The sequence below is a fragment of the Boleophthalmus pectinirostris genome, unplaced genomic scaffold (genome assembly GCF_026225935.1).
Source record: "Boleophthalmus pectinirostris isolate CB_2022bp ecotype Guang Dong unplaced genomic scaffold, ASM2622593v1 HiC_scaffold_16, whole genome shotgun sequence".
In the NCBI taxonomy this organism is placed as follows: domain Eukaryota; kingdom Metazoa; phylum Chordata; class Actinopteri; order Gobiiformes; family Gobiidae; genus Boleophthalmus; species Boleophthalmus pectinirostris.
The window spans coordinates 35,373,401-35,397,130 of NW_026571095.1; the positions used below are offsets into that span (position 1 = coordinate 35,373,401).

Sequence of the window (23,730 nt, forward strand, 5' to 3'; positions counted from 1 at the left end):
ATTATTTGAAATCATCATTATTATTATTGTTGTTGGTACGGTGTCGCTCTGCACACACGTATTGTCTCACACTAACAATACTTCATCGATGCTGAGACACCTGCGTGCCGATGGTTAAATTTGTCCACTAGAGGTCAGTGTTTCTCCGAGGCCTCAGACACATTGAACCATTTGAGACGATATTGCGACTGAGGTGTCAAAGCTTCACGAGGCTCCATTCACCCATCACTAGTGTCTATATATATATATATATATATATATATATATATATATATATATATATATATATATATATGTACTATAATGTGTGTAGATATACTGGATTGTATGTACAATGTGTGTACAACAATCAAGGATTACATTTAAAATTTAAATTGTATTAAATTATTCCAGTGGTTTGAAAAACTCTTAATTGCAAATATTTGAGTTGAACTGAATGACCACTTCTAATTCAGCTGTTATCAAAAAGTACAAATAAATTCTGGATGATTGTGACTTGTAAGTTCATGAAGTTCATGAAAATTCTGGTAATTTATTCGGGTTTACAGTGTAGATTAGATCATCATCTTGGGTAAAAAGAAAAAAAAACTACTCCTACTTAAAAATAACTAAGTGAAATGCCCTGGATTTGTGTAGCACCTTTAAAACACCCAAAGTGCTTTAAATTTCATTTTGTTAAATATTTTTACAGTCAAGTCAGGGGTGTCCAAACTTTTGACACCAAGGACCAGATTTGGAAACATTTGTAGTAGAAGGCTGCAGACTCGTGGTCAATACTAATAAATAGATGCACTTGATATAGATTTATTAGCGCCACTGTACCTAAAAAGGTCTGAAACTTTAAATTTTACTGTGAAAAAAATGCGGTTTAATTGTAGTTTAAAGGTCCAATATTACACTGTTTTCTGATCTGTGTTTTAATTTCGTTTACTCATGAAAACAAACAAACCAGGAGTTGTGTTTTGTTTCATTCACACATGATTTAGGCTGAGTTCTTCTCTCAAACAGAAAACACTTAATTCCACCTTGTGATGTCATGAGGTGATACAGGAAGAGCTCCACTGCGTTTTGAAACTCCACACACCTTCACTTGAATCTTTTGGAGGATTTCAGACCTGGAATTTCCGATTGCTACTGAACTAAATTTAAAAAGCGATGTTAACCTGAAAAACAAACTACCGCTTCATGACATCACAAGGTGGAACAGCGCGTTTTGAGCTTTGGAAATGCAGAAAGAGTTAAACATGTGTGAATGAAACAAGTCCAGGTCTGTTTTTGATGAGGAAACAACATTAGAACGTGACTTTAAGCTCACAAGAGTCAGTTTTGTGTAATATAAGACCTTTAAATTATTATCTGATGAGGTCCACTTGTATTTTTCACTTTTTGGCCACTGAGATTTATCTTTAAAACAGTAAAAATCAAAGTTTTCTGTAAAGACTTTGCTACAGGATGAGCACAGAGCAGCCACATCCACACGGGCGCACACGGACAGCGGCAGGCCTCCGCACACAGGGGGCGCCGTACCTTCCGGTCGGGCACCTCCAGGGGTCTCCAGCCGTTGGCGCGGAGCTGGTGGAGCTCGTCGAACTTCAGGCTGATGTTCTCGATGGAGAGCTGGAGCATGTCCCAGAACCCGGCCAGGTCCGAGGCCACGGGGCGAGGGTGCACGCTGTGGTTCTGAGGGCACAGACAAAACAATCGGCTGTTTAAAGCTGCACTGTGGAACTTTTCTGTAGGAGGGTTCGTCAAACGCTTCTCTCTATGGAGATGTTATCACTTTGTCTGGAATGTTTCACAGTGTGGTGTTAAACCTTTCTGATTTCACGGAGACCAAACCAGAGTTACAGGTCAGATCTGTGGAAAGGCGATGCCGATCACAGTCAGAACCTGTTTTTTGAGGTATTTTTGAGCTTTAAAACCACCTGTAATTGAATAAATGTTAAGTAGAGATGTTTAACCCTTCCAGATTGACATGTTTTATATAACCACGCATAACTTTCCAACCATAAAAGGTAGAAACTTACTCTTTTTTTCTGAGAAAAGCTGAGAAAAGTAAAGCCAGGCTGATGCCACCTAGTGCCTCCACTCAATTTCATTTCTCTCCATCAACTAGGTCAAGAATCAAAATACACTAGACCAGGGGTGTCAAACTAATTTTGGTCCGGGGGCCGTATCCAACCGGCTTTGATCCCAAAGTGTCCGGATCAGAAAACTCATGACATATAAACCCCCAAAATAACAATAAGTTCAAATATTTGTGCAGAGAAACACAAATCTATTACAGAAATCTTTTTTAGTTGATGAACTCTTTCTTTTACAAAATATTATAATATTATGAACAACCTGAAACTTTAAGAAAAATGTAATTTCAACACAATGTTTTAACATGAACTTGTGCAAACAGGAATAAGTCCATTTTTGTTGGAAAATCCTGCACTCGGCTCCACTTTTCTCATTTTGGACATTTTGTTGATGAGGGTGTCACGGTCAACAGTCAAAACGATCGTCCTTTAAGAGCGTTTGGAAAGAACAATATTTTGAATTATTTTTAACTATATTTTAATAGAAAATATAATTAAAATATATTTGTAGAAAATCAGCCGAGGGCCAGATTAAAGGTCTTGGAGGGCCGGATCTGGCCCCCGGGCCGTATGTTTGACACCCCTGCTGTAGGCACTGCTCTGTCTGAGGCTTTGTTAGACTTTAATCTGAGCTTTATTTCAACACAGTCTGACCAGAAAGAGTGGATTCAGCTGGAACTGCAACAGGTGAGATGATTTGTGGTGTTAAACAAGTCGGTGTTTTTGCTGCGATTCTCGTACAGTTTTTTGGAAGAAGTCCCGTCCCTCCTGCGAGCGTTGTGAGTTTGAATAAAAGAGACGTTTGAAACTCACCAGGTTCTCCTCACAGAGCTCCCTGAACTGTTGGAACTTCTGAGACATGAGGAGCTGAGCGCTGCCCACCGCACTGCGCATCTTACCCAGGACTGAAGACAGGGAAAAAAGGAGGGAGAGAAGGAGGAAAAGGGTGAGAGGGATGGAAGACATGGTTAGTTTAGTTTATTTCCCATTTTAAGGAAAAAAACAAAACTAAAACATTGTAGGTAAACATGTGCAGATACAGACACAGGAGTAAATAAAGTTCATAGTTTCAGTGTTATATACGTGAAATAAACACACAGTCTTCGAGTTGGGCGTTCTCTCTCAGGTCCTCATATAGTTCAGTCCAGTTGTTATTAAATGAAAAATAAACCCACTGTCTCTGGGAAGGCGTTTTCTCTCAGGTCCTCCTTTAGTTCAGTATAATTGTAGAGTTATTTCTATAATTTAAATATAAACCCACTGTCTTTGGGGAAGGCGTTTTCTCTCAGGTCCTCATATAGTTCAGTGTAATTATTATTAATATAAATTAAATATGAACGCACTTTCTTCGGGTAGGGCGTTCTCTCTCAAGTCCTCCTTTAGTTCAGTATAATTTTTATTGCTATAATTGAAATAAACCTATAGTGCAGAATAAATGTTGTGTTATTTGTGTAATTTAAATATAAACCCACTGTCTTTCGGTAGGGCGTTCTCTCTCAGGTCCTCGTATAGTTCAGTGTAATTGTAGAGTTATTGGTATAATTTAAATATAAACTCACTGGCTGTGTCCGAATGTCCACTCTTTGGCTACGTTCAGACTGCAGAGCTTAACGCTCAATTCAGATTTTTTTGTGAAATCCGATGTTTCTGCGAGGTTGTTCACATTTCCAGTTAAATGTGACTTGTATGTGACTCCAGTGTGAACATTAAATGGCCCAAAAGTGTCCCACATGTGACACTGGAGACACGACGACGTCAACCGCAGCGAGCGTCTCTGTGTTTACGGAAGTTGTCCAAACATGGACGGGAACAATGAGCACTTGGAGATTTTAAAGTTCCTCTCGTACCGGAGCCAGAACATGAACAACTTACTTGTTTTAAGGAGGAGATTGAGAAGGAGAAGGACGAGGTTTTTGGCCGTGGTGTTTTGTGGGGCAGCGGCAATCCGTTGAAAGGAACGTGTGGATGTGGAGACGGAGCCAAGAGTGGTGAGTGGTGATGTGCTTCGCTTCAGTAACACAGAGTTCATTAACAATTTTCGCCTACTTCAGTGCAGAATAGTGACGTTTGTGTCTTGTTGATAACGTGTAGGTGGATGAATGCACTTTGGACGTTCAGACTGAAGTCACATGTCAAAAGATCAGATATGTGTCGGTTTCAGGACCACATATCGAAGTGTCCTGGGTCACATTTGAAAAAATCGGATCTGTGTCGTTCAGACTGTCATTAAAAGATCAGATACAGGTCACATAGAGGCCAAAAAATCAGATTTGGGTCACTTCAGGCTGCAGTCTGAACGCAGCCTTAGTTCCTAACCTCTCACAGACCCGCACTCTTTGGCCCCATTCACACTAGTTCGTATTCGAGTCGTTTTTTGTTGTAGATACAGTGTTCATTCACATTAATCTGATTGAAAACGGCTTCAGAGACGGAACGATCTGGTGCGTCCAGCTCCCACGAATTCATGTTCGTACAGATCTGATCCGGCACCGTGTGGACTCCTGAAAACACTGACTCTGATGTAGGTCGAAGTAATTCACCGCCAAAACATTAAGAGGCTAGAATATTTGTCCATTCATATAAACGTGTGTCTGTGTGTACGACCTGCAGACGTATAATCTCTGAAAAGTTTTACATGAACCATCTCCAACACGACAGAAACACAGAACAGACTCACCATCAGCAGAACACCCCTCTGTCACAGAAAGAACACTCATACTCCACTGAGTCGTGTCCTTTAGTCCGACAGAAGCAGAACAGCATCAGCGCACAAGGAGAGAGCTGTTTTTTTTCAGCGCTTAGTTTATACAAATAAGTCATGTGGTTTTAAGTTTTGTTTCTGTAAGACGTAAACAAATGTGCTCAAATTTGTGTGGATAGGGAAGGATTGCGGACGTAGAAATGACATGTCTGGACGCAGATCGTTTCTGATACGGTGATTCGTTTCGGCGTAAACGTAGTCTTTAGCGCCCTCTACAGTGCACTCACTTAAAGAGATTTGAACACACAGCTCACAGCAGTCAGGTCACGTGAACTCTGGCGTCTGGGTGAAAAAAAAGTCAGCCAAACTTTGATAAAACTTGATTTCTATCGTAAATAAAGATCAGATCAGACTGACACAAGTATTTATGGACTAATAACAATCAGACGAGTTTTTGTCACGCTGGATTTCACATAAACAGACTGGATCATTTGCTTTTTATCTAAACAATAAACTAGAGCTTTTATCTGCTTCATTCAGTCGGGTTGTGTCTAGTTAAACACCTGTTACTCTACGCCGCTGTTTTCCCGACTCTCGCAGACGCCCACTACTTTTCACGGTGCATAGTGGGAAATTTTAAGTGCACTACTTTTTCACCAACTGGACGTTCGGACACGCTTGAAAATGACGTGACTCCTAAACGGCGCTCGAAGTAGGGAATAGTGCGGACATTCGAACAAAGCATCTGTCTTTGGGGAGGGCGTTCTCTCTCAGGTCCTCGTATAGTTCAGTTTAATATCTGGGTTTCACGTGACGTCACAGGGCTACGTTTGTGAGCGCGCAAAATCAGATGGAGGCAGGAAGTGAACTGACTGGAGGAAAATGCCTCTGGGTTGTGTAGTTTATGGCTGTGTCAATCGTTCTAACCGAGAGAAGGAAAAGCGATTTTTTTAGAGTACAGAATACAGTCGTCCACAAAGGTCAGAAATGGGAAAAGCCGACAGAACAACGCCGTAAAAAGTGGATTACAAACTAGGGACGGACATTCGATGAAACTGTCTTAATCGATCGTCGGAAGAATTAACGATCGATTATCGATTAATCATTAACGTTTTTATATTAAAATGATCATCATTATTATTACTATCTGCACTACTAATCTGCATAAATAAATTCAACTTTACGACATATAAACCGTAACCACTCTAGAGCCACATCAGCCCGTTTGACATTATAATGTGTTTAATTCAGTTTTGTTCAACTCTCACAGAAACAAAACTTAAAACCGCATCACTAATTTGCATAAACTAAATGAAGATAAAAAACTACAGCTCTTGTGTCGCTGATGTGGTTCAATTTCTGTCGGATTATGACTCAGGTGAATACAGGTTAGTGTGACCAGATTTGTGTTTGTCAAAACCAGGACACCGTACAGAGGGTGGGAAGTGGGGCCTCGTCATCGACATTGAGCGACTCTCACCTGGTAAAGCTGGACACCGAAACATATGTTCCTACTTTGTTCACTGTGCACATGGACTCACACTTGTCCCGAACGCAACGGAAAGCCTGAAATTTCTTGTACAAATCATCGTTAAATACACATTTGTGCTTCAGTTCGTTACAGACTGACCCACTGTTTGTGTCTCGCTCCTTCTGATGCAGAGACACATGTACACACCTGTTTGGTCACGACACACAACAACATACATTCAGTTTGTTGATTAAAATGAACGTAATCCATGAAATTCTTAAAGATCAATTATCGATTAATCGATTAATCATGCCCATCCCTATTACAAACCTACGTCTGCGGTCGGGAGGAGCAGAATCCGCAAATGCTCGTGTCTGCAGTGACACTTCGACAAAGGTTTGTTACAAAGCTAAATAGTTTTTTGTGGTTTACCTAAACATAAACGAATCATTAACGACTAACGACGTTTGTTGACATTAAGTAGTTCAGATGGAGGTCACTGTCGATACACTGCAGTTTTTCCCATAACGTCTATACACATAAAATAAGAGAAACACTCACCCCGGCAAAGACCAAACGATAATCATCATTTAGGCGTTTCGCACCAAGGTTGAGGACCCATCCACTGACAAAAAAAGTTATATGCCTCCAAACTTTTGTACTTTGCCTTCATCTGTTGTCTGGTGTAGAACGACGTCTGAAGAGCTAAACAGTTCGTGATCTCCTCTGCCTCGATTGTCGGCAAATCTTTCACTTTGGTCGAAAATTTCTATAAGATCAGGGTCACGTCTAATATATTTGTCGACTAACTGCTTGTACTTTTGCCTCGCTACTGGCTCTAAATCCTTACAATAAGAACTCTTCTCCATATCTGTGTTCTCCAGAGCCGCGTTTGTTTGTCTGTTTGTCTTCACTTCCTGCCCTCCACCTGAAATTCACGCGTCATCGGTGTAATTTAAATATAAACGTACTGTCTTCGGGGAGGGCGTTCTCTCTCTGGTCCTCTTCGATCTGCCTGCACCAGCCCTCCATGCGCTCGGTCTCGGCCTGGAGCAGCTTCAGGAACCAACGTCCGTCTCTCTGACACACCGACCGCTGCACCGCCTACAGGACAACACGGGGATTACACACACACAGTTTTATTTAAGGCACATTTTAAAATCGAGGTCAAGTAGTCAAGTTTATGCTCCCACCCTCAACCCAAAACAAGTACAGCAGATCAAATCCTCCAGCTAAGAAAGTTCTGACCAAGACTGAAGGGACACTGAAGGACACGTCAAATGCAGAGGACTAATTTCTCGAAGGTTAAAGAGGGACCGAGGAGAAAGAAGGAACCTGATTTGTCTGTTATTAATGTTCATGTCTTAATTTACAGACAAAATAGTAAAAAATAAAAACACCAGGATCATGTAGAGCGGGTTAATCCGAACATTTTAAGACCAAAACGGTGAGTCTGACAGAATCCGTGTGTCATTCATTCATTCATTTTTCAAAATAAAACCAAAAATAAGAAAACAAACAAAAAATATATATATACTATTTTCTTTATTCTTTAGTTTCCCATTTCATCCAGTTTTGACACTTATGGACTAAACCGGGACTGAACTAGGACTAAACAAGGACTAAACAAGGACTAAACCAGCACTAAACTGGTCAGTCCTGCTCTCAGTCCCAGTGTCAGTCCTGGTCTGGTCCTGTTCTCAGTCCCAGTCTGGTCCTGGTCCCGGTCTGGTCCTAGTCTGGACCCTGTCTCGGTCCTGATCACCCGACAGTCTACGCATCTACCCGTCCCCACACTCAATCCTGGTTCAGTCCTGATTTAGTCCTAATTCAGTCCTGGTTTAGTCCTGGTTCAGTCCTGGTGTAGTCTTGGTTTAGTCCTGGTGTAGTCCTGGTTTAATCCTGGTTTAGTCCTGGTTTAGTCCTGGTGTAGTCCTAGTTCAGTCCTGGTTTAGTCCTGGTTTAGTCCTGACTTAGTCCTGGTTTAGTCCTGGTGTAGTCCTGGTTTAGTCCTGGTGTAGTCCTGGTTTAGTCCTGGTGTAGTTCTGGTTTAGTCCTGGTTAGTCCTGGTTTAGTCCTGGTTTAGTCCTGACTTTGTCCTGGTTTAGTCCTGTTTAGTCCTGGTTTAGTCCTGGTTTAGTCCTGGTGTAGTCCTGGTTTAGTCCTGGTTTAGTCCTGACTTAGTCCTGGTTTAGTCCTGACTTAGTCCTGGTTTAGTCCTGACTTAGTCCTGGTTTAGTCCTGACTTTGTCCTGGTTTAGTCCTGATTTAGTCCTGGTTTAGTCCTGTTTAGTCCTGGTTTAGTCCTGGTTTAGTCCTTAGTCCTGTTTAGTCCTGGTTAGTCCTGGTTTAGTCCTGGTTTAGTCTGGTTTAGTCCTGGTGTAGTCCTGGTTTATCCTGGTAGTCCTGGTGTAGTCCTGGTTTAGTCCTGTTTAGTCCTTAGTCCTGGTGTAGTCCTGGTTTAGTCCTGGTTAGTCCTGGTTTAGTCCTGGTGTAGTCCTGGTTTTGTCCTGGTTTAGTCCTTTAGTCCTGGTTTAATCCTGGTTTAGTCCTGGTTTAGTCCTGGTGTAGTCCTTTAGTCCTGGTTTTAGTCTGGTTTAGTCTGGTGTAGTCCTGGTTTAGTCCTGACTTAGTCCTGGTGTAGTCCTGGTTTAGTCATGGTGTAGTCCTGGTTTAGTCCTGGTTTAGTCCTGACTTAGTCCTGGTGTAGTCCTGGTTTAGTCCTGGTTTAGTCCTGGTTTAGTCCGGCATCGCAGTTTAAGTCAGGGAAACGGGAAACGGTCATTATCTGTTTTTTCTTTTTTTTTTTTTTTTTTATTTTATAAAAACAAAGGAACCAACGACACACGGATGATTTGAAATTCTTGCCATATCGACTTTGTTTGATCCTCTTTTAGTCCTGGTCTGGTCCCGGCGTTTGTTCTCTTCTCACCTCGAGCAGGGCGGAGCTGCTGTAGTCCATGTCCAGCGTATCCTCGGACACGCTGTCGATCCAGGGGTCCGGCGGCGGCAGGATGGACGGGTCGAAGCCCACGTCGTCGTACTCGTCGGAGGCACAGGCGTGGTAGTGGTTCCCTGAGCCCTGGATGCTGACGGTGGAGGTGGAGGGCGGAGCTTCTCTGGACTCGCGGGAGAACTGCCTGGAGGGAGGAGCATCTCTGGACTCTCTGGAGAACTGCCTGGAGACCGGCCCCGACGACAGAACCTCCAGATCCGTGTCCGAGGTCAGCGGGGTGTCCAGCAGGTCGGCGATGTCCAGGTCCGCCTGAAAAAAACCAGCACCAGAGTGAAGGGGAAACAGACGTGTGTATTATTACTACGACCGGGCACGTTAACTAATTAATTCTTTTTTTTTTTTATTATTATTATTTTTTGTGCAGACAAATCAGATGCCACAGAAGTAGAAGAAAAAATAAAAAAATAATATAATTAACAGTAATATAATTTTAATAATTTGTCTCCAGAGAAAAGAAAAATAAATAATACCTAAATAATATAAAGAAGAAAAATAAATAAATAAATAAATAAAAATACACACATATACACACATATATAAATACTAGGGATGGGCATTCGATGAAATTTTCTTAATCGATCGTCAGTTCGATTAATCCATTTTTTTAAAGATCATCATTATTACTTCTGCACTTCATCTGCATGTTTGTTTAGCATATCATAACGACTGCATGTTTTGTTTAAGTGTTGCAGTTTTGTTTAGTTCATTGCAGTGTTTGTTTAGTTCACATTTGTTTGTTTAAATCAGCAGGTGTTTGTTTAGTTTAGTGGCAGGTGTTTGTTTAGTTCAAGTGTTGCAGGTGGTTTGTTTAGTTCAGTGTTGCAGGTGTTTTGTTTAGTTCAGTGTTGCGTACGGTGTTGTTTAGTTCAGTTGCAGGTGTTTGTCATTTAGTTCACCTGGCAGGTTTGTTTTTAGTTAGTTCATGTGTTTGCTTTATTTCTGTGCAGGTGTTTTTTGTTTAGTTCAGTGTGCAGTGTTGTTTGTTTCATGTAATGCATGTTTTTTGTTTGTTCAGTGCTGACCCACTGTTTTGTTGTTTATGTTTGTTCAGAAGTGTTGCAGGTGTTTGTTTTAGTTTCAGTTGCAAGGTGTTTGTTTTAGTTCAGTTTGCAATTTTGTTTTGTTGTGTTGCAGGTTTTGTTTAGTTCAGTGCTGCAGGTGTTTGTTTAATTCAACGTTCGTGTTTGTTTAGTTCAGTTGCAGGTGTTTGTTTAGTTCAGTGTTGCAGGTGTTTGTTTTTTAGTTCAGTGCTGCAGGTGTTTTGTTTAGTTCAGTGTGCAGGTGTTTGTTTTAGTTCAGTTGCAGGTTTTTTTGTTGCAGGTTTTTTTAGTTCAGTGTTGCAGGTGTTTGTTTAGTTTCAGTGGTTGCAGGTGTTTGTTTGTTCAGTGTTGCAGGTGTTTGTTTAGTTCAGTTGCAGGTGTTTGTTTAGTTTCAGTGTTGCAGGTGTTTGTTAGTTCAGTGTTGCAGGTGTTTGTTTAGTTCAGTGTGCAGGTGTTTGTTTAGTTCAGTTGCAGGTGTTTTTTTAGTTCAGTGTGCAGGTGTTTGTTTAGTTCAGTGTTGCAGGTGTTTGTTTAGTTCAGTTTGCAGGTGTTTTGTTTTGTTCAGTGCTGCAGGTGTTTGTTTAGTTCAGTTGCAGGTGTTTGTTTAGTTTCAGTGTTGCAGGTGTTTGTTTAGTTCAGTGTTGCAGTGTTTTGTTTTAGTTCAGTGTTGCAGGTGTTTGTTTAGTTCAGTTGCAGGTGTTTGTTTAGTTCAGTGCTGCAGGTGTTTGTTTAGTTCAGTGTTGCAGGTGTTTGTTTAGTTCAGTGCTGCAGGTGTTTGTTTAGTTCAGTGTTGCAGGTGTTTGTTTGTTTAGTTCAGTGTTGCAGGTGTTTGTTTGTTTAGTTCAGTGTGCAGGTGTTTGTTTAGTTCAGTGTTGCAGGTGTTTGTTTGTTTAGTTCAGTGCTGCAGGTGTTTGTTTAGTTCAGTTGCAGTGTTGCAGGTGTTTGTTTAGTTCAGTGTTGCAGGTGTTTGTTTAGTTCAGTGTGCAGGTGTTTGTTTAGTTCAGTGCAGGTGTTTGTTTAGTTCAGTGTTTGCAGGTGTTTGTTTAGTTCAGTTTGTTGCAGGTGTTTGTTTAGTTCAGTGTTGCAGGTGTTTGTTTAGTTCAGTTTGCAGGTGTTTTGTTTAGTTCAGTGCTGCAGGTGTTTGTTTTAGTTCAGTGTTGCAGGTGTTTGTTTAGTTCAGTGCTGCAGGTGTTTTGTTTAGTTCAGTGTTGCAGGTGTTTGTTTAGTTCAGTGTTTGCAGTGTTTGTTTGTTTAGTTCAGTGTTGCAGGTGTGTTTGTTTAGTTCAGTGCAGGTGTTTGTTTAGTTCAGTGTTGCAGGTGTTTGTTTAGTTCAGTGCTGCAGGTGTTTGTTTAGTTCAGTGCTGCAGGTGTTTGTTTAGTTCAGTGTTGCAGGTGTTTGTTTAGTTCAGTGCTGCAGGTGTTTGTTTAGTTCAGTGCTGCAGGTGTTTGTTTAGTTCAGTGCTGCAGGTGTTTGTTTAGTTCAGTGTTGCAGGTGTTTGTTTGTTTCAGGTGCAGGTTTGTTTAGTTCAGTGTTGCAGGTGTGTTTGTTTAGTTCAGTGTGTTTGCAGGTGTTTGTTTAGTTCAGTGCAGGTGTTTGTTTAGTTCAGTGTGCAGGTGTTTGTTTAGTTCAGTGTTGCAGGTTTTGTTTAGTTCAGTTGCAGGTGTTTGTTTAGTTCAGTGTTGCAGGTGTTTGTTTTTCAGTGTTCAGTGTTGCAGGTGTTTGTTTAGTTCAGTTGTTGCAGGTGTTTGTTTTTAGTTCAGTGCTGCAGGTGTTTGTTTAGTTCAGTGTTGCAGGTGTGTTTGTTTAGTTCAGTTGCAGTGTTGCAGGTGTTTGTTTAGTTCAGTGTTGCAGGTGTTTGTTTAGTTCAGTGTTGCAGGTGTTTGTTTGTTTAGTTCAGTGTTGCAGGTGTTTGTTTAGTTTGCAGTTTAGTTGTGTTGCAGGTGTTGTTTGTTAGTTTCAGTGTTGCAGGTGTTTGTTTAGTTCAGTGTTGCAGGTGTTTGTTTAGTTCAGTGCTGCAGGTGTTTGTTTCAGTTGCAGTTGTGTTGCAGGTGTTTGTTTTTCAGTTGCAGGTGTTTGTTTAGTTCAGTGTTTGTTTGTTTAGTTCAGTGCAGGTGTTTGTTTAGTTCAGTGTTGCAGGTGTTTGTTTGTTTAGTTCAGTTTGTTGCAGGTGTTTGTTTAGTTCAGTGTTGCAGGTGTTTGTTTAGTTCAGTTGCAGGTGTTTGTTTAGTTCAGTGCAGGTGTTTGTTTTTAGTGTTGCAGGTTGTTTGTTTAGTTCAGTGTTGCAGGTGTTTGTTTAGTTTGCAGTGTTGCAGCAGGTGTTTGTTTAGTTCAGTGCTGCAGGTGTTTGTTTGTTTAGTTCAGTGTTGCAGTTCAGTTGCAGGTGTTTGTTTAGTTCAGTGTTGCAGGTGTTTGTTTAGTTCAGTGCTGCAGGTGTTTGTTTGTTTAGTTCAGTGTTGCAGGTGTTTGTTTTGTTTAGTTGTGCTGCAGGTGTTTGTTTGTTTAGTTCAGTGTTGCAGGTGTTTGTTTAGTTCAGTGTTGCAGGTGTTTGTTTAGTTCAGTGTGCAGGTGTTTGTTTAGTTCAGTGTTCAGTGTTGCAGGTGTTTGTTTAGTTCAGTGTTGCAGGTGTTTGTTTGTTTAGTTCAGTGTTGCAGGTGTTTGTTTAGTTCAGTGTTGCAGGTGTTTGTTTAGTTCAGTGTTGCAGGTGTTTGTTTAGTTCAGTGTTGCAGTGTTTTGTTTAGTTCAGTGTTGCAGGTGTTTGTTTAGTTCAGCGCTGCAGGGGGAGTCACTGATTTACCCAGATATTACTGGAAGAAAAATTGTGATTGGTCCATTTTTATTCCATTATAAGAAATATTAGTCCAAGTTTCTAACAATGATCTAGAAATTATTACTAGTGTCGTGTTTATTACTCACTGAATAAAAAATATTGAAAAAAAAATATTAGTAGTACAAAAATGTATTCAATATTTTTTCTTGAGCATTGGTAAATGGTCCCATTTTTCTACAGTGCTTTTCCACCTTCAATTCTCTCAAAGCGCTTTACCCATTTAGTTTAATTTAGTGTTTACATGTTCTTTTTAAAGCGGAATTTACTTTTATTTTATTCGGAATTAAAGCTCTAAACGTAAACGTGGCGAGTGTCAGGACATGGTAAAAAAACGATAAAAGAAACTTGAGTTCTAATCTGCTTTTCCTTCTGTCCTTGGAGTTGAATAAGAAGCAAAATCATGAATCACATTTATTTATTTATTTATTTATTCATATTGAATGATCCAAACTTTCTTTTTTAGTTTTTTTGGCCTCGTTGACAATTATTTAAATGTCTGAATCATAATTAAAATATGATTATCGGCAAAGTCCTTTTGTAAACGTGATCAACACAGCGCCACCTACAGGGAGATACAGTTCACTGGTTTGTTTTTCTTTCTTTTTCATTTGTGTCAAAACGTAGAGTGACATTTTTCAGTATACGTCATAAAGCTAACGCGCACTTCCTGATCATCTGACAGTAAAAGCCTGTGAAATTAGACACAGACAGAACAGAGGAGGAAACAGACATTTCTCTCCTCCCTCTCTTCTGTCTTCCCTCTCTCCTCCCTCCCACTTCTCTTCTTTCTCCTCTTCTCTTCTCCTCTGTGTCTCCTCTCTCTCTCCTCCCTCCATCTCCTCTTCTTTCCCTTCTCCTCCTCTCTTCACTTTCTCTCTCTCCTCTCCCTCCTTCCTCTCTCCCTTTCTTCCCTCTCCCCTTCATCTCTCCTCTCCTCTCCTCCCTTTTTTCTCTCTCCTCCCTCTCTCCTCCTCTCTCTATTCTCCCTCTCTCCTCTCTCACCACTCTTCCCTCTCTCCTCCCTCCATCTCTTCTTCACCTCCTCTCTCCTCCATCTTTCCTCTCTCTCTCTGCTCTCTCCTTCTCTCTCTCCTGTCCTCCCTTTCTTCTCTCTCCTCACCTCTCTCCATCTCTCCTCCTCTCCTCTTCCCTCTCCTCCCTCCCTTCTACCTCTCACTTCTCTCGCTCCTCTTCTCCCTTTCTTATCTGTCTCCTTCCCCCCTCTCTCCTCCCAAACCTCCTCTTTTCTCTCCTCCCTCTCTCCTCTCCTCCTTCTCTCGTCTCTCTTCTCTCCTCCTCTCTTTCCTCCCTCTCACCTCCTTCTGTCTCCTCTCCTAACTTTCTTTTCTCTCCTCATTCGCCTTCTCTCTCCTCTCCTCTCCTCTCCCTCTCTCCTCCCTCCCTCCCTCTTCTCTCTCCTCCCTCTCTCCTGTCTTGTTCCTCTCCTCCCTCTCTCCTTTCTCTCTTCCTCTCTCTATCCTCCCTCTCACCTCCTCTCCTCTCGCCTCCCTCTCTCCTCTCCTCCCTTACCTTCGCTCTCCTCCCTGCTGTCTTCTCTCTATCCTCCCTCTCTCCTCTCTTTCTCTCTCTCTCTCCTCCCTTTCTTCTCTCTCTTCCCTCTCCCCTTCATCTCTCCTCCCTCTCTCCTCCATCTTTCCTCACTCTCCTCCTTCTCTCCTCCCTCTCTCCTCCATATCTCCTCTCCTCACTCATCTCACTCTTCTCCCTCTCTCTCCACCCCTCCCTCTCTCCTTCCTCTTTCCTACCTCTCAACTCCTCTCCTCTCCTCCTCTCTCTCTCTCTCTCTCTCCTCTCTCCTCTCTCCCTTCCTCTCTCTCTCTCTCTCTCCTCTCTCTCTCTCTCTCCTCTCCTCTCCTTCTCTCTCTCTTCCTCTCTCCTCTCCTCCCTCTCTCCTCTCTCTCTCTCTCTCTCTCTCTCCTCTCCTCTCTCCTCTCCTCCTCTCTCTCTTCCTCTCTCTATCCTCCCTCTCTCCTCTCCTCCCTTACCTCCTCTCTCCTTTCCTTCTCTCTCTCTTCCTCTCTCCTCTCCTCCCTCTCTCTTCCTCTCTCTCTTCCTCTCTCTATCCTCCCTCTCTCCTCTCCTCTCCTCTCCTCTCTCCTCTCTCCTCTCTCTCTCCTCTCTCTCCTCCCTCCTCTCTCTCTTCCTCTCTCCTCTCCTCCCTCTCTCCTCTCCTCCCTCTCTCCTCTCTTTGTCCATATTTACAAAAATAAGTCAAATTCTTGCAAAGTAAAATACTCGAGTAGAGTTAAATCAGACATTAGGATCATAGTTTTACTTTCTTGCATAAACGTCTGTATTTTTTTTTTATTTTTTATTTTTATCACAAACAAATAAAAAACAAACCCTTGCTCGTGTGTGTTTATTTTTACCTGCACTGCTGCCGTCACGCTGTTGGAGCGCTGGAACCGGCGGTACCTGACCAGCAGAGGGAGCAAGAGGTCAGCACAAAAACACAACGGCCAAGTGATCCACAAGCACAGACATCAGACGTGACACCGGAGTTTGAATCGCTCCTGTCCGAACACGGCAGCATCACGCCGCTCGGACCTCACACGAACGCACACGGACGCACACGGACGCCGAACGCTGACTCCGAGAAGTGCCCAGTCCGGTTACAACTCAAGTCAAACACAACAAAACACAACACCAGTCCACTACTACACACAATCTGAGCTGCTGTAATGTGTGTCAGACTTTTCCACATTCAAAAAGACTGGATTTATTTTTGTTGTCCCTGTGTCAGATGCCCTCCCGTCCTCCCTGCGTGATGTGCTTGTGCGGCGCGGTTACATAAACACGGCGAGATAATGGAGCGAATTCTACAATAAGATCAACCGGAGATAATTATCCACCAGTCTGCTGTTTTCACGGCCGCTGAGAATCGTTACACATTTTGTATTAAAGATAGCTGGATGTTCTAAAGACAGAGAGGACGCGGAGAAGGAGGGAGGGAGGGAGGGAAAGAGAGACGAGTGAAAGAGAGAGGGAGAAAGAGACGAGGAGAAAAGAAAAGGAGAGAGAGAGAGCGAAGGCGTCCGAGCTCACAGCTGAGTGGGCGGATTGTGACCCATTACTTGGCAACAGGAAGTGAGTCAGAAAGAGCCGTTTCTGTGCATCATCGATGACAAAGAGAAACAAGTCTACACCTCGACCAGCGACCTTCCCCGAGGAGGAGGAGGAGGAGGAGGAGGGCGCCACGGCAACCACCACCAGAGGAGGTGAAGGAGGGCACCACGGCAACCATGACCTGAAGAGGAGGAGGGTGACTATGGCAACTACGACATGAGGAGGAAGGCGCTATGGCAACTACAACCCAACGCCACGGCAACTGCGACCTGAGGAACGCCACGGCAACCACGAAACAACGCCACAGCAACCACGACCTGAGGAACGCCACGGCAACCACGAAACAATGCCACTACAACCACAACCCAACGTCACTACAACCATGAAACAACGCCACTACAACCACAACCTGAGGAACGCCACGGCAACCATGACTTGAGGAAACGACCACGGCAACCACGACCCAACACCAGATCAACCACATCCCAACGCCACGGCAACCACGAAACAACGCCATGGCAACCGCGACCTGAGGAACGCCATGGCAACCACGAAACAACGCCACTACAACCCTGAACCAACATCACGGCAACTACGAAACAATACCACAACAATCACGACAACATGTCACAGCAACCACAACTCAACGTGGTCACGGTAACCATGACACAACGTGGTCATGGCAACCACAAAACAATGCTACTACACCAAAGACCCAACGCCAACAACCTCGACCCAATCCCACGACAACCATGACCAAACGTGGTCACAGCAACTATGACATGCCATGACAACCATGAACCAACACCACGACAACCACGACCCAACGCCACGACAACCAACAACCCCGACAACCACGACCCAACGCCACGACAACCACGACCCAACGCCACGACAACCACGACCCAACGCCACTACAACCACGACCCAACGCCACGACAACCACGACCAAACGTGGTCACAGCAACTATGACATGCCATGACAACCATGAACCAACACCACGACAACCACGACCCACGACCCACGACAACCACGACCAACCACGCCACGACACAACCACGACCCAACGCCACGACAACCATGACCCAACGCCACTACAACCACGACCCACGCCATGCAACCACGACCCAACACCATGACAACCACGATCCAACGGCACTGCATCCACGACCTAACGCCACGGCAACCACGACCCAACGCCACGACAATCACGACCCAAACGCACAACACGCCCACGACCAACCACGACCCAACAACACAACCACGACCCAACGACCACGACCCACCATGACAACCACGATCCAACGCCACTGCACCACGCCACGACAAACCACGACCCAACGCCACTCAACCACGACCCAACGCCACGACAACCACGACCCACGACAACCACGACCCAACGCCACGACAACCACGACCAAGCCACTACAACCACGACCCAACGCCACAACCACGACCCAACGCCACGCCACGACAACCACGACCAACGCCACGACAACCACGACCCAACGCCACTACAACCACGACCCACGACAACCACGACCCAACGCCACTACAACCACGACCCAACGCCACTGCCACACCACGACCCACGACAACCACAACCACGACAACCACCCACGCCACGACAACCACGACCAACGCCACGACAACCACGACCCCAACGCCACGACAACCACGACCCAACGCAACTACAACCACGACCCAACACGATGCCAACCACGACCCAACACCATGACACCACGATCCAACGGCACCATCACGACAACGCCACGACAACCACGACCCAACGCCACGCAACCACGACCCACGACCACGGACCAACCACGACCCCAACGCCACGGCAACCACGACCCAACGCCACGACAACCACGACCCAACGCCACGACACGACCACGCCACGGCAACCACGACCCAACACCACGACAACCACGACCCAACGCCACTACAACCACGACAAACGCCACGACAACCACGACCCAACGCCACCCAACCACGACCCAACACCACGACAACACGACCCACCACTACAACCACGACCCACGCCACGACACCACGACCAACGCCACGACAACCACGACCCACGCCACGACCCACGACAACCACGACAACCAACACCACTACAACCACGACCAACGCCACGCAACCACGACCCAACGCCACGACCAACACGACCAACCGTGACAACCACGATCCAACGCCACTGCATCCACGACCCAACGCCACGAACAACCACGACCCCAACGCCACGACCACGACCAACGACTGTCCACAACGCCACGCAACCACGACCCAAACGCCACGACAACCACGACCAACGCCACGACAACCACGACCCAACGCCACGACAACCACGACCCAACGCCACGCAACCACGACCAACGCCACACAACCACGACCCAACACCACGACAACCACGACCCAACGCCACGAACCACACCACACGACCCAACGCCACGACAACCACGACCCACGACAACCACGACCCACGACAACCACGACAACCACGACCCACGACAACCACGACAACCACGGACCAACGCCACGACAACCACGACCAACGCCACGACAACCACGACCCACGAACCACCAACCACGACCCACGCCACTACAACCACGACCAACACCACGACAACCACGACCCAACGCCACTGCACCACGACCAACGCAACCACGACAACCACGACCCACGACACCATGACAACCACGACCCACGCCACGACAACCACGACCCAAACGCCACGACAACCACGACCCAACGCACCACCCACGACCCAACGCACCCAACACGACCAACCACGACAACCACGAACCCAACGCCACGACACCACGACCCACGACACAACCACGACCCACAACCACGACCCCAAACGCACGACAAACCACGACCCACGACAACCACGACAACCACGACAACGCCACGCACGACCCAACGACCCAACAACCACGACCCACGACAACCACGACCCAACCCAACGCCACGACAACCACGACCCAACGCCAACGCCAAACGACCCACGCCACGACCCAACGCCACGACAACCACGACCCACGACAACCACGACCCACGCCACGACAACCACGACCACGACAACCCACGACCCAACGCCACGACAACCACGACCCACGCCACCAACCACGACCCAACGACCCACCGAAACCACGACCCAACGCCACGACAACCACGACCCAACGCCATACAACCACGACCCAACGCCACGACAACCACGACCCACCACGCCACGACAACCACGACCCAACGCCACGACAACCCACCCACGACCACGACCCACGACCCACGACAACCCACGACCCACGACAACCACGACCCAACGCCACGACAACCACGACCCAACGCCACGACAACCACGACCCAACGCCACGACAACCACGACCCAACGCCACGACAACCACGACCCAACGACACCACTGCCCAAACGCCACGGCAACCACGACCCAACGCCAACGGCCAACCACGACCAACGCCAACATGATCCAACGCCACAAACCACGACCCAACGCACAAACGACAACCACGACCCAACGCCACGACAACCACGACCCAACGCCACGACAACCACAACCCGATGCCACTCTAACCACAATCCAGCATCACGACAACCATAACCCAACATCACGGTAACCATGACTCAGTGCCACTACAATCACGCCCCCAGCGTCACGGCAACGTTACAATGACCACGACCCAACATCACGACAATCACGACCCAACGCCACTACAACCACGACCCAGTGTCACAGCAACCACGACCCGAGGAGGAGAACGACACTGTAACCATGACCCAGTGCCACTACAATCATGCCCCAGCATCACGGCAACGTTACGGTGACCACGACCCAACATCACAACAATCACGACCCAACATCACGACAATCACGACCCAACATCACGACAATCACGACCCAACATCACGACAATCACGACCCAACATCACGACAATCACGACCCAACGCCACTACAACCACGACCCAGTGTCATGGCACCCACGACCCGAGGAGGAGAGCGACACGGTAAACATGACCCAATACCACGTCAACCACGACTGCCACAGCAACCACACCCTGAGAAGCGCCACGGAAACTACGACCCAACGTCTCGTCAACCAAATGCCACGGCAACCACGACCCGAGGAGCAGGAGGACCTACAATCTGAGGAGGAGGGCGCTATGGCAACCACGACCCAGCACCAGGTCAACCACGACCCAACGTCTCGGCAACTATGACCAAGAGGACTAGGGCAAAACGGTAACCACGATCTAACACCAGGTCAACAACAACTTAATGCCACGGCAACCACACCACAACATAACGACAACCACGGCCCAACACAGAAACCACAACCTGAGGAGGAGGGTGCCACGGCAACCGCAACCCAGCACCATGGCAACCACAACTTTCTGCAGTCTGCACTAAAATCTGTATGTTTTGGGGTTTTTAATATAGAAACCAACCGACTGTCTGACGCTTTCCTCACCGCACACATCCCATTCAAAAAAACAGAGAACGCTTTTGTTTTGTTTTTGTGCAATTATCACCGGCACAGTGCGATCCCGCGGCAGTGACGTGGCCCGTCGTTTGAAGGGGTCAGGGTCAGGAAGACAAAGTTAAACAAAGTCAATTAGAAAACCTCATGTTTGCTGCGAGAGGTCGTACGCGCTGTCCAGTCCCATCGACAAACACAGAGCCAGAGCTGCAGACGTCACAGTATTTCACAGTATTTCACAGATTTCACAGTATTTGAGCCTCACCCTCTGTCGTCCTCCACCTGGACCCCCACAGAGGTGAACTTGGACGGGTCGTCTGGGTCCGGGATGTCGTCTGGACCGTCCACCTGCAAAACACAACATCTACTCACTGACAGGAATCTACAAGTCATCTGAGGTTAACATAGAGTTTAATGACATGGGCAATTTTGTTGAGACTTAATGATCCATTTTATTTATTGTTTTGGTTGTGTTTGGTTCAACAATGTTTTATTCAAGTGCATTTTTGTGAACAAGTCCTCGCTGTGAACCAGACACATTAGACTAGTCCTGTGTTTACAAGTCTGTATATTTAGGCCTGTTGTTTTTGGTTCTTGTACAGTTCCTGTGTTAAATGTTATTTAGAAAGTAAAGTTTATTGATCTCTGAAAAGGGTATATTTGTATTTTTATTCCATGGTCATTATATTAGTTGAAATTGGTCTCAAAATGTCAATATTATCTTTTATCACATGGGCCTGGTCAAGCAGAAGTAAACAACAAGGCCAAAAATTCAAGTTAATGCATCTGATATAAAAATGTATTGAACAGATACATATGTGCTCTAGTTTATGAAACTGTTGACCTTTTTTCTGTACCATTTTTGGTTCTAAAGTTCCATACGTTTTAAACAGACCATGTATGAAACATGGAACAAAAATTATTTCCCAAATTTCAAAGACCTGAAAATCATGTAAATAAATGGATGTATTTCATCATATCTTGTGTTATTCCATCTTTGAACTGTTGATGAAGGTACATGATTTTTTTTAAAAATGTATTTAAAATGATAAAAATTTGCTTGGAAGGACTGACATATTTTATAGAAATAGTTTCCTTTCATTCTGAAGTAATATTAAAGTTTTTGGAAGAAAAAAGTGACAAATGATGTAAAATCCTGCACCTTCTACTTGTTGCACAATTTTCCCTCCGTTACTTTTCCCTCTGTTACCATGAACTTTCTTAATAAAAATCTCATTACTCAAAATGTAGAAAACTATATGAAGCAAATATTCAAACCAGTTTGTTAAGGATATGTAAGTGAGAACCAAGAGTTATCACTGTTTGGATTTATTGCCCAAAAAGTGCTGCATATTTCATTCCCTCCGTTACAGACATGAGTTTTTTAATTTTTTGTCAACAACTTGAAAGAATATCACAGGTTTAACTTGACCCTGTTGGAGTGTAACTCTTTCCTACATTCTGATACTTTACTTATTTCAATAGTTCCTCTAGTTTCTGAATAAGAGACATTTGAATGTCAAAAATCTGCCCGTTTCCCTCCGTTACCACTTGACCGGACCCCACAATAAATTCTTGGTCAATTAAAATCTATTATCGTTACACGTTCTAATTCCCAGACGTATTTTAAAGTCCCAAACCTGTATCCCGATGGAGAGACACTTCCCCTTCCTCAGCGCGTCCTTCCTGTAGTCGTCCGGCTCGTCCACCATCGATCCCCGGCTGATGACCGCCGGCGCGTGGGTCTGGAGGCCATGATGAGAGCCGTGAGAGTGAGCGGAGTGGGCGGGGGGGCCGTGGGAGAGGAGGGGGCGGGGCTATGGGAGCCGTGCGCGTGGGGGCGGAGCTATGCGAGCCGTGCGCGTGGAGCGGCTGTTGGTGGGCGGGGACGTGCGGCTGATGGGAGGGGCCGTGTGGGTGGTGGGCGTGGCCATGAGACAGGTGGGGGCCGAGGGCGGGTGCGGCGGCTGGGTTTGGTGGATGGGGTGGGACTGGTGGGACGTGAGGGGTTGGTGGGTTAGGTGGTGGTGGGGTTGGTGGTGGGGCTGGTGGTGGGGCTGGTGGTGGGGCTGGTGGTGGGGCTGGTACGGAGGCTGGTGGGTGCCGTGCTGGCTGTGGCTCACCTTCAGCGGGGCGTGGTTGTTGACGTGCTGACTGGCCGGACCGTGCACCTGACCCAAACACAAACACAAACACACGAATCATCAAATTAAAATCAAAATCATCATCGTTACGGCACATCACGAATCAGAATTTCAGTTTGTGTTGGTTCGTAAAAATAAAATTGTGAAATGAGTGAGTAAAAAAAAGGAAAGTGCAAAGCAAAACATTTCATGAATAAGATTTTATTTTGTAGGACTAAACCCAGGACTTGAACCAGGACTAAAACAGGAACTGAACCAGGACTAAAATACAGGACTAAACCAGGACAAAAACAGGACTAAACCAGGACAAAAACAGGACAAAAACAGGACTAAACCAGGACTAAAACAGGACTGAACCAGGTCTAAAAAAGGACTAAACCAGGTCTAAAATAAGACTAAAACAGGACTGAAACAGGACTGAACCAGGACTAAACCAGGACTAAAACAGGACTAAAACAGGACTGAACCAGGTCTAAAAAAAGGACTAAACCAGGTCTAAAATAAGACTAAAACAGGACTAAAACAGGACTGAAACCAGGACTGAACCAGGACTAAACCAGGACTAAACAGGACAGGACTAAAACAGGACTAAAACAGGACTGAACCAGGTCTAAAAAAGGACTAAACCAGGTCTAAAATAAGACTAAAACAGGACTAAAACAGGACTGAACCAGGACTAAACCAGGACTAAAACCAGGAACAGGAAACAACCAGGACTAAACCAGGACTGAAACAGGACTAAAACAGGACTAAACCAGGACTAAAACAGGACTAAAAAAGGACTAAAACAGGACTGAACCAGGTCTAAAAAAAGGACTAAACCAGGTCTAAAATAAGACTAAACCAGGACTGA

At 45.4% G+C, this 23,730-nt stretch overlaps 1 protein-coding gene across 1 annotated transcript in view; it reads right to left on the reverse strand.

The window, feature by feature from the left end:
- Positions 1-23,730, reverse strand: part of LOC110169137 (disks large-associated protein 1-like) — a 101,677-nt gene that overhangs the window by 11,556 nt on the left and 66,391 nt on the right. The window contains exons 8-16 of the mRNA XM_055151402.1: positions 22,857-22,904; positions 22,374-22,478; positions 20,999-21,081; positions 15,531-15,576; positions 9,421-9,521; positions 9,189-9,375; positions 7,228-7,360; positions 2,898-2,989; positions 1,528-1,680 (exon numbers count right to left, since the gene is read on the reverse strand). Of these exons, the coding sequence (XP_055007377.1) occupies positions 1,528-1,680; positions 2,898-2,989; positions 7,228-7,360; positions 9,189-9,375; positions 9,421-9,521; positions 15,531-15,576; positions 20,999-21,081; positions 22,374-22,478; positions 22,857-22,904 (948 nt within the window). The remainder of the gene's footprint in view (positions 1-1,527; positions 1,681-2,897; positions 2,990-7,227; positions 7,361-9,188; positions 9,376-9,420; positions 9,522-15,530; positions 15,577-20,998; positions 21,082-22,373; positions 22,479-22,856; positions 22,905-23,730) is intronic.